Here is a 15,078-nt window from a genome sequence, read left to right on the forward strand (position 1 = left end):
CAACAGACTAATACTTCTCTTCTGAAGGCATTTTCGATACCTCTTGTAGGCACTGGGTTTGCCCACCTTGACACTTTCCAACAAAAACAAACACCTTTTCCTATCTCGTCACACTTTCAGTTGATCCTGACGCCTGCGGAAGAGAAGGGATTAGCTCTGTAATACTCAAAGAGAATGGCAAACCACTACTGTGGTTTATCTGCATTTGATTTCCAAATGTATAGCAGCAATGTGGTTGTGCATGAAACCATTGGCCACATACATCTAAACACGCTACTGCTGTCTTTATGAGAGGAAGATAAATGTACACCTGGACTGTGTCTTAAAGTATAGTTTTCTTCTTGTTGCTTTAATTTTGTGTGCGCTATCCCTTATTGAGTCCGTTTGGGTATTCCCTTGATTTCCATCTCTCCAGATGAGTTCCTAAAGCAGCATCAACAATAAACACCCACCAACCCCCCCCCCCCCCCCCCCCCTGCCATATGGTTACTCCAATACCCCTCCAATACACAACCACACACACACACATTGGCTATGTGCCCTCTGAACAACCCCCCATCCCCCAAAATGTTTGTCAAAGTCCATCCAATGGCTCCCCAGCCCCAAAGCCACTGCCCTGGTTATAATGTCACATCAAGTTGTACTCTCTAATACACTTAAATAAGTTAAAAAAAATACAAAAATAAGAGAGCAAACCACATTTTCAAAAAGGTGTGAAAGGAGAGAGATAGAAAAAAATAGAACTCTCATTGGGACATCGCGATTTCCAAAAATCTTGCCTGTAATGTGTCCCGTGTACTGAACGCCATGTTCCTCTAGCACATGTTAAAATGTTAGGAAGAGCATCCCACTTCCCTCGAGGGCCTTTGTCCACTCTTGTCCGTCAGCATTTCCCTGGACGAGTAGGATAGGACGTGGGGGGGGGGATTAGAGAGCGTCCCTCCGGAAGGATCCGCCAGGGGTCGGGTGGAATCACCGGCAGGTGTGCATCTCCACCATTTTGCGGCACTGTTTGCACTTGACGTAGCAGCACCAGTGGAACTTACAGCTGCAGCGGTCCACCACCTCCACCTCCTCCGTGTGGAAGCCCCGGCCACAGCACATCAGCTCGCAGCCGTCAATGGCCTTGGAGGTTTTGTTGCAGTGGCGGCCGGCCGTTCCCAGCATGCCCGGCGTGCGCGGGTCAAAGTCACAGAAGTCCGGGCTGGGCTCCAAGTAGACCAGATCCTCATCTGTGTGCGGTTTGAACTGGGCGTTGCGAGGCACCAGGACCTTGGTGGTGCCAATCTTCCTCTGCTCCACCTCAGTGGCGCCGTCGAACTTCTCCTTGATGACGTTGCCCACCTTCCGGAAGGGTGGCATGGCCTTCCAGCAGGTCTTGAGCTCACAGGAGCCTGACACTCCGTGGCACTTGCACTCCACCCGCATGTTGTTCAGGATGGCCTGAGAACACAGAAGGCATGGTTTGAGTTACTGCACTAATGGCACCCCACTGCTTTTTTACAGTTTGGATTTATAATGTGGCCAAATATCCACACTGTTGCATAACTCTATTACAACTCTATCATGCCCCTGGATTCAGTTTCAGTCTCGGTTTGAAATGATCCAGTTATAGTGGATAGTAGTGCCAAGAGACCAGGGGTCTAACAGCTTTGGCACAGTAAGGTGTAATAAAATTAATTAATGAAATGGAACGTGCACTAAAGTAATGTTTTTGGAAAAGTTTACCAACAACGAGGGAATTGTTTTGGGGGAGTTTTTAAAGTGTTTATTGCACCAAGGTGTTTTCAAAGTGCAAGGTTTACGAGGGTAAACTTGCAGCACAGCAGATGGAAATGGATGGCAACTGCAGTCATAAGAGGCCTGTGAGTGCTAACAGCATAAAAAGCTATGTGTTTGTTTTATACCTTCCTCCCAGCTTCATTGTTGTGAAGGTTCATCAGTGCCCGGTTGGATGATTGGCCTTTGCCTCTCTCCCTGACATCCACAAAGGATTGGGAGAAGGCAACGCCATAGGCAATGTTATCTGAGCAGCCCGACCACTGGAATCCTACACGCACCAAAAAAAAAGGAACAAATGAAGAGGAGGTGTAACCTCAACTAAACCCACCAATAATGAATCCTTTGGTGAATCTGAAACTGTAGGTCTGTACACACATGACTTATCATCCCCATTTCAGAAGGGATCCCCCCAAAATGTACGACGTCAGTTTTATGGCAATGTTAAGACAGAGAGATTCCCACTCCAAGTGTATATGCCAACAGAACATAACTCACCCTCGGGACTGAAGCCATGAACATTCCGGTCACAGCCGCACTTATCCAGCTCCCCACTGCTACAGGCCCTCGTCACCGCAAATGCTACACTTGCTGCTGAGATGGCATACACAAACGCAGCCTCTCTTGTGCCTGTCTCAAAACAACATCAACAACAAGAAAACATTTTAAGTCTGTTTATTTGTGGTGCTATTCATTTGTTTATTGGCAATTTAGCTGGTTTATGAAGTGAGGCTGGCTTCAGACTCTTCAGAATATATTTAATGGGTGCTATGACAACAACATCTTTTCCAGAGGTTTCTACGGCGGAGAGGAGACTTTAGAGACAACAGTCACGCTAGAGAGAGGTTTGACTCTTGGGGTTAGTTAAGAGGTGGGTGCCGGGGAACCGCGAGTGCTGCTCACCCTGGGTGACGACCTTGCCGAACACTGGCACGGTCTCCAGCGTGGAGCAGTTCCAGCGGCGGTTGCGGAACTGGTACTGGCACTCGTCGATGGCGATCTGCGCGCCGCGGCGCACGGCGTCCATCACCTCCAGGTTGCGTTTGCAGATCTGCACCTGCCTCTGGATGAGGCCCCGCAGCTTCTCGCACGTCTTCTCATCGGAGATGCTGCCCACTGACGACAGCTTTGCAAGGTACCTGTGGCACAGAGGACACAATGCTTACGGTCAGTCACACTCATACCAGGTACAGTCTTACGCACAAACTCACATACACATACATACATGGTAGTGCAGAGACAGACTAATCGTGACACACTCATGTGGAGACTGACAGAAGTTTCGCCAACGTATCTAAAGTACATAAGGGAGACCCATGGAGTAGGCACTGGCATTGGCACACAAACACACACATTGATGAATGCTTTGAGCAGTCAAGACACACACACACAGACAGTCAAATTACGTAGATGCACACGCCGTAAAACACACATCAACACCCAATGCTGCACTAGGGCAACCCCTCACAACAACACACATAAACAACTGTTCTTTGCTTTATGGCTGTAGTTCATTTTCTCCGTATAGCGGCAACACCATAAAACGAAAAGCTCTAATCAAAAGGCACGCCATTAAATAAGCCATTCCCTCAAGTGCGCATTTATCACCCTCTTGAGAATGGCTGAGATAGGCCAGGATGGGATTAAACACACAGATGGCCGAAGGGGGAACCTGCTGTCATCTTCCCATGGGGCTTTGGGTAAGTTCCGCTCATCAGAAGCAATGTTGAGAGGACTGCAGGATGGAGTTATCTCCCCTCTCACCTCCAGGGCAGAGAGGGCACAAACACCCCTCACAAGCACCCACCCGCCGACCGACCACCCCACCTCACCCCACTCCAAGCCTCTGCCCCTCCACTCCTCGACACACCTCTCTAAAATTGGGCTTTTCACGAGCTCATCACAGTCACCTTCCCATGAAGGGCCTGTATTAAGACCATGCTGTCGTCGGACATCTTTGCCTTCCTCTAACTGTCCCTGTCTGTGTGCCTCAGTCTTATGAAGGGCATCATTCAGAGGACTAATGTTTGTGCCATGTCTTCCGCACAATTTTAAGAACTGTATGAATCATCGAGATGCTGTATGAGAGTTGTTTACTAAACTGGCACAGATTCCTTGGTTCTGGTAATAGACATCCAGTTTTGAACAGAGGCTGTGTTTTCCCCTTCCCTGCGTTCAAAGAGCAAGCAGGGCATCAAATAAAATTAGTATTGATCTTTCTTTTCTAGGATATTTCTTGTGGAGGAAGTTAGTAAACATAGGCGCCCACTCGGAGATAAATGGAGTGCTCTTATTTGGACTGCAGGCAAACATCTAAACAAGGAGTAAGTACACACTCTCTTCCAGGTACAGAGAAATTTAACGTCCTGAAAAATCATGAAGCAAATCATGGACTGGCCAAGAAATGGCTACAAAAGACTACAAAATCATAACATGGACAGAAGCAAATACATGCTTTTTGGGTCACTTATTTTTTATATAACATGTTGCCATGCAAAAGAACATGATCTGCTAAGTGTGACAGAGTTTCTCCACACAAATAATATTATTCAAACAAAAGTGACGTGTCAAAGAGTATGTGCTAGCTGTGGTGTCATGAAGCAACAGGTCAGACACTTCTGTTTTTGTTAAGGGGGAGAAAACGTGACAAATTAGAGAAGTGAAGAGAAGCTATGGGTTTCAGTGTGCAGCATTTGTCTTAAGACCACTCCTTTTTGAGTGGGCAGTATTTATGAGCAAAAGAAAAAATGAATTTATTTGTTTCAGTTCAAAGACCTGAATATACTGTATAACATATGCAAGTCCTAGTCATGAGCAGAGCCATGTACCTCTCTCCCTCTCTCTCTCTCTCTCTCTCTCTCTCTCTCTCACACAAACTCACAAACTCACACACACAGACACACACAGAGACAAACACACACCCTCACAAGCAAACGTACACCATGACCCTGAACCGGACTGCGCTCCACTTCTCGGTCTAGATAACCTTGTCCTCTCCTCACTCATCTCAATCCTCCCCACTTCAGCGAGAGGATGACATCATTACACTGATGTTTTGTTAGAGGGGAACTTCACAAGGCCAACATGACACATAGAAATAAGCCCATACGACACTACCATTAGCTCAGACATTGTTCTGCTCTGGTGAAAAGGTGGGAAAAAACTGATTGCCAGACTTTTTGACGCAGTTTGATAATTATTGTTTTATCATTCAAAGAACATAACTTTCAAAGAAAGTGCCACTAAGATGATTTTTGTGGAGGATAAATTCAGTTTCATCTCATAACCCTTATTTATTTCTATTCAAAGCAATGAGAACAAGAAACTGACCTCTGATCAGTCCACGTCAACATAATATATACTGTGTAAGTGATTTTATTTTAAAAACCTGTTTGCAAAAAGCTCAAGAAAATAATATAACATAATGGAGTGATTCAGTCCCTAAGTTTAATTCTGGATCAATAGTAATAAGAAGATGCCTATAAGTTAATCTTGTGAGCCCCTGAGAAATAGAGACCAATTTCTCTGTTCATGTAAGAGCCAACTTGTCAGCACAGAAAATGCTCCTGGCTTCTCTATCCAAGATACCAACAGGAGTCCATCTAATTCAATGGTTTAACTTTGAGGAGGGCAAGGTTTCCCCTTAAGACTGTAAGTCATGCTTCAGATGGAGGCCCTTGGCACCTTCTCTCAGTAGGCTAGCTTGAGAGGAACATGATCATGTGTCACATTTCCCCAAGACCTTTTGTAAGGAGTAAAGATTTTGAATTTCCCCTGAATAGTTATCTCCTGCCACCAAGTAAAATGATGTCAATTAGTGTTTGCTCAATACCTTGGCACACATGGTACCGGCTGAGAAATATGTGAATGTTGAATCATTATATCAGTGATATTAGTTTTCTCTCATGGAGCTGCTATCGGCTACTTGGTAATTCAGCTGCATATCAGTGAATAGACAAAGCAGTAACAGGGAGTGCTGGACTGCTCATCATTAAAAGAAAACGGTTCCTTTCGTAAGTAGGTAAGGTTTGAAAAGCAACATCCTAAAGTAGCAGCTGCCTCAGATGTTAGCATACCATTTCACTGAGTCCAAAATCCTTTACGAACTAGAGGAGTGTTTGTGTTCTGTTTCCAAACATCACACGTGGGAAAAAACCTTCCCAAGACCTTGACAGGACTGTGGGCGATCCTGTTTTCCTCTCCTCTCCTTCTATCTTTTTTTCTATTCATAGCCTCCCTCTCTTCTCTATTCTTTCTTTCTTTCTTTCTTTCTTCCTCCCTCTCTCTCCGTCTTTCTTTCTCACTCAAAAAAAAAACAATGCCAACTGAATCTTGACACCCCCTCTCTCCCCCCCCCCTCACGCGGAGCTTTGGTGGAGATTTTTGCTGGAGCATTCCACCTGGAGTGTGTTGACTGCTCCCCGTGCTGCCATGTTTGTGTTGCATTACTGCGCGCCCAGCCCGCACAGTGCGTCCGGCTCCATGCGGCTTAGCCCAGGCCAACCAGGCACGCAACCACACAGTGAGGGGGGGGGGGGGGGGACTCAAGGGAAGACAGCAGGAGAGAGCAAGAGAGGATAGAGATGTTGAAAGAATGAATGAGAGAGGTGAAGAGAGAGAGAGAGAGAGAGAGAGAGAGAGAGAGAAAACAAGCCAGGTTGCTATCCCGGCATCAGTATGGTTTTAACAGAAATTAGTCAAAACAATGGTGAAACAAAGAATGCAAACTATAAACCAATGAAGTCAATAAACATGTTGTGGTGGGACCAAGAGAAACATATTTGTCACTGTTTTTTTTTTAAAGTATGTTGAATCATCAGACTAGCTGTGTTTACTTCTTCCATCTTGGGAATATATCGGAGGTAACAGGTGAAGGTAAATATTAGACCTTCAGGAGCTGTTTATGGCAGATAAACATGTGTGTGTGTGTGTGTGTGAGTGTGTGGGTGTGTGTGTGTGTGTGTGGGGGTGTGTGTGTGTGTGTGTGTGTGTGTGAAACAGAAATCAGTCATAAATGCTGGTGATTATTTTCTGTTTATGTTTGGCCACTCAGTCCTGCAAGTTTGTCTGAAAGACTCCAGAGATTTTAAAATGAACTGACTTTTTATGTATTCATGATTTAATTACCATGACCACAATCCTTACTTATCAATTTTGTATCCTTTGGCAGTGTAGTTATTTTTAACTATACATACAATAATTCTTTATAATGTGGTAAAGTCCTATGTAAGAGCAATTGCCATCCTTAAAGTTAGTTACACTCGCCTTCATTCATTATAGCTTCATGTTTAGTCTTCCGATGAAGAATAATGTATTGCTTATTTATCACACACACACACACACACACACACACACACTTAAACGTTTCTTCAGTTAGCTTCCAACACAGTCAGTCATTCACATTATGTCAGTGTACCTTGTAGACTAGAGTAGTTAGCAGGGTTTATCAGAACCATGGCTGAATTACTTTTTCAGAGCTCTAGTACATGCAGACATGTCAAAGTAACTCTCCTTAAACAGGACCTGCGGTCGATCCCAAGCTCTAGAGGGCAGTGTAATCACACTTTCACATTTCCAACCTGAATTGAACTTCAGCGCAACTTCTGATTTAACCCCAGTATCTGTATGCCGTGCTAACATAGGTCCCAACAACATAATGTAGTGTACTAAAAAAATCTAAGAGTGACTGGCAATTTGTCGAAGTTGCGATGCGTACGATGCATCTGTTCGTAAGAGGTGACAATCTGTGTTTTTTTTTTTAGATACATTTTTGTGTAGGCCTACTTGCCCTCAAACCAATGACAGCTAACGCTTGTCTCTACGGTTTCAAACGTGACATAATTCTTGCAAATGTACATAAACTACTGTAAGGTAAGGGAATGTCTATTGATAATATGATGTAACCTACACTGAATGGGTTGTACGTTCATGAACACCCCTCCAGTCACCGTATAGCCCAGGGTGTCTTTAGAAACTGAGAAATCTACAACGTCCGTTCAACACCCATTACCACCGACAGGTCAAAAAATGAACGAATGCTGTTAAAAAAGAATTATATTGTGGCGTGGGCTAATTGGTCTACTTTTTTAAAAGTCCCTTGGTGTATACCTGACAATATGTCAGCGCCTCTGGTACAGGCTGAGTGATTACTATGCACCTGTGGAACACCTCAGGCACGGGGCTCCGTGAGGCCCGCTTGATGAAATGCAGAAATCACCATCGGAGGAGTGGAAGCATGTGGAGCGAAAGGGGTGAAAGGGGAGCAATTAACACAGTTACCGACAATGGCGGTGGAAGAGTCGGGTACAGTGGAGTTATTCGTCCCCCTAGCCCCCTTCTTTTTATTTTTAGGGTAGAAATTAACTCGAGCGAAGCCAGGCGCTGTGTAGGCACCAGGCAGGCATAAAAATAACGCGCAGAGAGGAAAAGTGCTCATAAAGGCTGTAAAATTAGCCCCCTGCTTTGTGTGCTTTAATCCCTGTGCCCTGCTAGCTCAGAGGGATCCTGTCAGCGAATGTGTGTGTGTGTGTGTGTGTGTGTGAGTGAGGGGTAGAGACAGACAGAGAGAGAGAGAGAGAGAGAGACAGAGAGAGCACGCGTCAGAGTGTGCGTCAGAGAGGGACAGCGAGAGAGATTGTGTAGGATGCGTGTGTGTGTGTGTGTGTGTGTGTCCAAACAAAACTATGAGGTGTTCTTCATTCACACATCAATGTTAAGTTCTTTCTCATAATTGTGTCCCTGTTCTACGCCTAAATGTTTCTCTTTTTTCAGGTGCTTAATTTAGAGCTGAATTCTGTGCATCGGACCAATTTAGACGGAAACGGCATTAGCAGCGCTCTGTGGGATCCTGAGAATAGGCAGCTGAGAGACGGCAGGAATGTGACAACAGCGTTTTTACGGCTTCATCGGCCGCTTGTCACCGTTGTTATTTGTGTGCGCGGGCCGAGGCGCCAGGACCCGGCACCGTCAGCGGCAGCTCCCGCCACCCATCAGCTGCGCACTATTTCTGCCGAATCTCACAGACAGTGACGTCTCCCCCCATCAAGTGACAGGACCTAATAACTACAATGCATGCATGTGTGTGAAGAACGGGAAAATACCTGAAAATGAAAACAAATTCATACTTTTAAAAAATTCTAGAACTAAATCAGCAATATCAATCTGTTTTCTATTCGCACTCATAAGTGTTTATAACAGGATTAATATTTTTAGCACTTTTAAATTTGTTTTTACATATGGACTTCTGGTATGAATCGATAACCAACAGCTGAATGATAATGAGAGCTAGAAGCAAAACAGAAGGGCTGATGGACACAATAGAGTTAACCGACGACCATATTCCTTGTCTTCTTTTTTTTCTGGAAATTCTCCTCTGTCCGTTAACATATCGGTAAACTGATCCCCTCAGTGGGCTACAACTTTTTTATTGACAACATCTGTTTCAAAGGCATATGTGATGCACAGCAGAATGTACAAATCACCCGTATCAAGAGCGCGCCTCGTGCGCTTCCGTTCACTGCGTCATTTTAAAACTCTGTTTCTGTTCTCCATTAATCTATCTAGTATTAATAAGAATAAATTGCTCATAGCGACAAGACAAATTGGACAGGAAAACCACAAGAAGAATTTTGAGATACGTGACATTTGGGTCAGGAAAGAGGCAAGGTGATTTCTGGATACGTTTGTGTAACTGTTCATCTGTATGCAAATCGATTAATCATCTCTCAGTTTTTATCTTAAAATGGCACCTGACTGTCAGACTAGAGAGTCAATCTATCCATCCGAACATTCAAATAAATAGCTTATAGAAAGTTCCTTTACCTAGAATCACGTGGTCTTTGGTCAATTTCTTTTGTAAAAAAAAACCAACCCACAAGTGTTTATACGAATCAAACGATTATCGACTCAAATAAACAATATTTGAAAGCATATAATGAGCAATGCATATCTCCTTGAACTTCTCCCACTAACCTAAAATCATCTAAATAGACACAAACATGAATAGCCTACACAAGTTTGCAACACCAGTCAGGGAACCTTCTGATCCTTCCTCATGCGTTAGAAGTCTATTTCCCCACCCCCCACCTGCAGGTGCACCGCTGCCCGGCCACCGGGAAGAACATTAGCGGGAGGTGCTGACAGGCAGACGCACGAAAAATCCAGCGCATTTTTGGAAGGATAGGACATTATATTAAGCTTTTTTTTTTACTATTCCTTTCCACTGGGTACCTTTGCAATAATTGCTCAGTTGTCCAAGATTTCAGTTATAGAAATCAATTGGATTTGATGAATGGACAAAACAACACGCTGAAACCTATCCATTTGACAGATTATTTTTGGATTTTGTCATGGCGCTCTTACACTTACCTTTGTACCACTAGAGATACAATGATTTGGGAGGTTATTATACATCGAGAATAGTCGAGTGTCTTTTGATCACTTTGCTTCTTATACTTGAATGCTAGCGTCTGGCAGGTTAATATACACCTAAGTGCATTTTTGAGCCATTAACGTTTTCAGAGATGAGCTGAGACCGGATTGCCTCATTAGACCAGTGCAACGTTCGCCTCTTCTGTGATGAACCCATCCCATGATCCTGACTGCGGCTCAATGACAATCAGCATCCATTCTTTTGTTCAACCAATAAAAAACGTAATTAGTCTCCTCTCCACGGCTGTGTAAATGTGTTAAATTGACGTTGATCAGCATGTTTCCGATAACGTAAAGAAACTAAATAAAATGTAAGACTGAAATAAACAATAATAATTTGTTATAGGACAAGCCTTTTAAAAAACATGTATCTGACCTAGCGTGTAAGCTACCTCCTATTTTAACTTTCTTGCGCTCACAACAGTACAATAAATGGCACCTCATAGGATCTAAGTGTATTAGCATAATTCAAAATCTGAAATGTAATAATTGTATTATCACTGCTGCGTCTCGAAGATTTAAGTCATTTTGGGCTACATCATTAAATCACCTTTCACTTGTCAAGCATGTATCCTATGTTGAATAACTGATTATTGACCAGTAATGAATACTGACCAGTAATAATGCTTATCTAACGACATCCATTTAATTCTGTGGACACGGTTCCCATGCAAATTATCCAACGGCGTTATGAGCACCAAGGAGTTGAGGAGAGTTTTCAACTTTATACATTTCATTTTTTCCATATTAAGTAATCGTTAGTGAAAACAATTAAACGACATAACAAATTATATACCAAAATTACAACGTCAAGAAAACATAAACATTGGGCTGTATATGTGTTCCTTCCAAAAGCAACTTAAATAATTTAACGAATATAGCCTTGAAAACGCACCCCTCTAATATTCTAAAACAATTCAGATAAATTCAACTTGGTCGGCTCTGATAAAAACTTCATAGTTCTAACTATGACCACAATGGCACTTTAAACTCTTTCCCCTGACACTGAAGTTTCTTTTATATAACTCTTGGGAGAATCACCCCGTATTGCAGTGAAATTAAAACAACCACTTTCGGAAATAGCGGTTCCAGGGTTAAGGTCCCACCAACTATATATCTGCCAATAACACATGCAGCATTTGAACAGCAATAACAGTAAGCCTGGAGTTTTCACGTGAACCTGAACGACTGAAAACTGTCCTTGACATGGACTACCTGCAAATACCTGTCCGGGGGTGGGGGAAAGCTCTCCAGCTCCCGTTGGGATTACTCCTGTCAGAATAATCATATTTAGTAGACAAGCAGAGAGAGTTTTGCTAAAGTGCTGCATGTCTCCACATGTTTGGAACTCTTACACCACGCCTGTGTGCCATAACACACTACAGCCTTCGATAGATTTACTAGAAAAATAGCCTTGAACTTGAGGCATTAGGCTCATCAGACCCCCGTTTTCTATAAAAAAAACTCTCAACGTGATTTCTGCCTAATCCAGGGATCACACAGCCACTTTAGCATAAAATGCTCACAGATAGAGTGCGGAGACAGGCCCACAGGGAGAACAGCTGTCTCTCTGTGTCCTGTACCGGAACCAGGTGTGTTACTAAGTGAACAACATTGATTTGGAACCTGTTTAAGTTAAAACTGCTTTCATTTCTCAGCGACAGTGGTATATATATGTCTATATATACTTGCCGTTTCTCTGTCTAAATACTAAGGATAGCATAGAGTGAAACAATAAAAAATGACTGTCTACAATTGTAGTTTTACAGGAACAAACATAAAAGGAACACACGGTGAAGGTGGTCAGTCAAAAGCCACTAAACGGGCACCTCTTGTGCCAAAAATGTGGGAAACTAGAGGTAGGCTGCAAACAAAGTTAAAGTTTAACACAAATGATAGTCGAACCGTGTCTGTGTCATCAACAGAGTGTAATCACTGGAAAGTAGTAGGCTAAAGAACAAATTAAATACAGCACAAGCATATCACACGAATGAATGAATGAATGAGAGCGCAAATTTTGCTCACTTACAGCCAGTTGCTTGCGTTTGCGGAGAAGAGTGCTAAAATGAGCAGCAGCAATGACCTTAACAAATATCCCGCAGTCATCTTGAGTTTTGGAGAAATACTGCTGCCAAATCAGCATACAATCCACACAAGGTAAGTTTACTGAATTCGCTCAAAGACAGAATTAAATTGATGTCTTGTCTTATTAAATTGACGGGGTGGATCAATTGACCCCTTAAACTGGATTAATCCATGGTTTAGCATCCACTGGAAGGAGAGAAGCACAAGTCGTTCTGTCAGTCCCCTGATAGCGTTTCAGGCACCAGCAGAGTTTCTCCGAAAGAGTCGCTAATTTTTTGACAGCGCGAAGCATAGAGAGTAAAACCGGCTCCTTCTCGTTGCATTTATTTCTTTATTCACTCTTTGTTTTGTCCTAGTGCAGACAGACAGGCAGTCGAATGCTTGACAACTGACCAGGGCAAAGTGATTTTAATCCCACGGGTCTCTGTCAGTGCTGGTGTTCCGTATACTGCTTCGTTTCGCGCTCCGTCATTCCGGTTTGGTCAGATCGCTGCACTCGCAAGACTCTGCGCCGGCTGATAACCCCAGTAGATGCCACCACTCTGAGCACGGCGTGAGACTGAATGTCGAATTTAGGAACTCCTGGAGGATTTAGGAGGGGCGGCGCGAAATGTGGGGGGAGTTTTTTTAATGCGACTCCACAGATAAAGGCGGGTTTTAGTGCTCCATACGAGAGAGTTATATATTTGCTGCCCTCTCTGCCAAGGGCTGTTTTAGAGATCTCTTGAGAGGATGCGATAGGCAACGGTCCACATTAACCGCGTTAGCTACACACATTGGCACTGTTTTTTCCTGCCCCAGGTCCTCCAAATTTCAAGTACTCTGCGGTCAAAAGTGCTATTTAAAGGTTGGTCACCGCACAACAGACCGTTTATTCAACTCAAATAGAGCCATATGGTAGACTTAGAAACAACTAGGGGCCTGCCACTACAAAGAGCATAAACAGTAGGCCTATGGGTAGCCGATGACTACACATTATTAGTGTTGTTGTTATTGTTGTTGTTGTTGTTGTTGATGATGATGAAAACACGATGCCTAATAATTGGCTACCACTCTAATGTGTCCTGATGTGTAATAGGCTATCGTTCGCAGATGGGGAGTAGTCTAATTTAAGGTTTTTAATGAACTCCCTGACACTAACCAAATCGGATTTAACTTATTGAGTTTTCTTACTTGAATTTAGCCTCTGACTGCCGCATTCTACATCAGCTGTGTTTCTAACCGCGCGACCAGAGTTAAGGGTATAACGCTGAGCTCGCTTAGAAATTTTGCGTGCCCTGTGAAATTCTTTTTGTCATGCGTTGCAGGTGCAATTCACAGACTCTACATGAGTCTGGTATGTGCACAAAAATCTCTTAACACTGGCAATTTCGCATGCGCGTGTGTGTAATTTGGGGGAAGGGTGTTTAGCGGTAGGGGGTGTGTTGGAGTGCACGGTTATTGCAAGCTCAGTAGGCTACATGGGATCTCCTCAGAGCTCGGTCACTGTCCTGAACAATGAGTTCTGAGCGCTGACGGATGGTCAGTGGCCAACAGAGGGAGGTAGTGAGCAGCATTGAAAGGTGTGAGGTCCAGAGTGGACAGGCGCTCTTCTCTACACCAGCCACGACCACAACCAAAATCCTCATGATGTGACCATCTTTCTGGAGACATCTGTGCTCTTCCAAGCCTCCTACCTGCTGCTTTGGGAGGTTAATGTGGCTGTTGGGAGATCCTACAGAACAAAGGAGGTGGAATCTGTTCCATGCCAATCCCAAGAGGATGGAAGTTTGGCTGTCACAAGCCGCACTACAGAGTTAGTCAGTCAGTCAGGCTACATAGACAGTCTTTTCCATAGATGTAGTGGGAAGAACATGTCTAAAGGGTGATCACATGTCAGACTGGATGGAATAAACATCAGGAAGAAACAGTGGTGCTATTTATAGTGGAGGAAAACAACTGAGCCCTATTGGCGGTTCTCTTGTCTGTTATGTCCCTGCAACCCCTTATAAATGTATCTTGCTCCCTCTCTCCTTCTCTCCCTCCCTGTCTCTCTCTCTCCATCGCCGCAGATGATTTCCATCATATGCTCCCCTGACAGCTGCATGGATGGGTTTGAGCATGTTTGGTTGCTGTGTCACCCCTCTCTCTCTCCGTCAGCGTGTTGGGTAGCAAACACAGGGCTGATGGCCACCTGTCCAGGGGAAAGGCCCTTGGACTCCACCGAGCACGAACCACAGAGAGGATCCTCTCCCGAGGTGCTTTCCATGATCTGAATAATCTGGAGTATACAGAGAACTTCCTCAGTCTGTGTGTTTGTATGGCAGCCTATGCATGCACGCACACCAAGAGGGACCTCAAACACCTTGTCTACTTGAAATGTGTTTACTTTAAATGCTTGCATTCAAGGTTATAGGAGAGGTAAACCTACAAGAACTTATGTCAACACTTTTCTGTTCTTTTGGTGAAAAAACCCACAAAATTGCTCTGGGAATATCAATCATCATAACAGGCTTGGTGAAATAGCTGAAAAAAAACTGAAACAATACAGGAATGTTTATATAACACAGGCCAATGAGTAAGTGTGTGTGTGTGTGTGTGTGTGTGTGTGTGTGTGTGTGTGTGTGTGTGTGTGTGTGTGTGTGTGTGTGTGTGTGTGTGTGTGTGTGTAGAGTGTGTGGCAGCAGGTTGTCTGAGTTCAGCTCCACATTTGTATGTATGCATGTATGTGTGTCTTTGTTTGTGTGTGTGTGTGTGTGTGTGTGTGTGTGTGTGTGTGTGTGTGTGTTCACAAGTGTGAAAGTG

General features: G+C 43.9%; 1 protein-coding gene across 1 annotated transcript; it reads right to left on the minus strand.

The window, feature by feature from the left end:
* Positions 1–504: 504 nt before the first annotated feature.
* On the minus strand, positions 505–12,844 carry wnt4 (wingless-type MMTV integration site family, member 4). The gene is made up of 5 exons (XM_012822632.3): positions 12,239–12,844; positions 2,683–2,918; positions 2,278–2,409; positions 1,908–2,050; positions 505–1,443 (listed from the first exon to the last, which is right to left on the minus strand). Exons 1-5 carry the CDS (start codon positions 12,313–12,315, stop codon positions 973–975), a joined length of 1,059 nt encoding a protein of 352 aa, XP_012678086.1. The 5' UTR covers positions 12,316–12,844; the 3' UTR covers positions 505–972.
* Positions 12,845–15,078: the final 2,234 nt, after the last annotated feature.

Source organism: Clupea harengus, chromosome 5, assembly GCF_900700415.2.
Source record: "Clupea harengus chromosome 5, Ch_v2.0.2, whole genome shotgun sequence".
NCBI classification, from domain to species: domain Eukaryota; kingdom Metazoa; phylum Chordata; class Actinopteri; order Clupeiformes; family Clupeidae; genus Clupea; species Clupea harengus.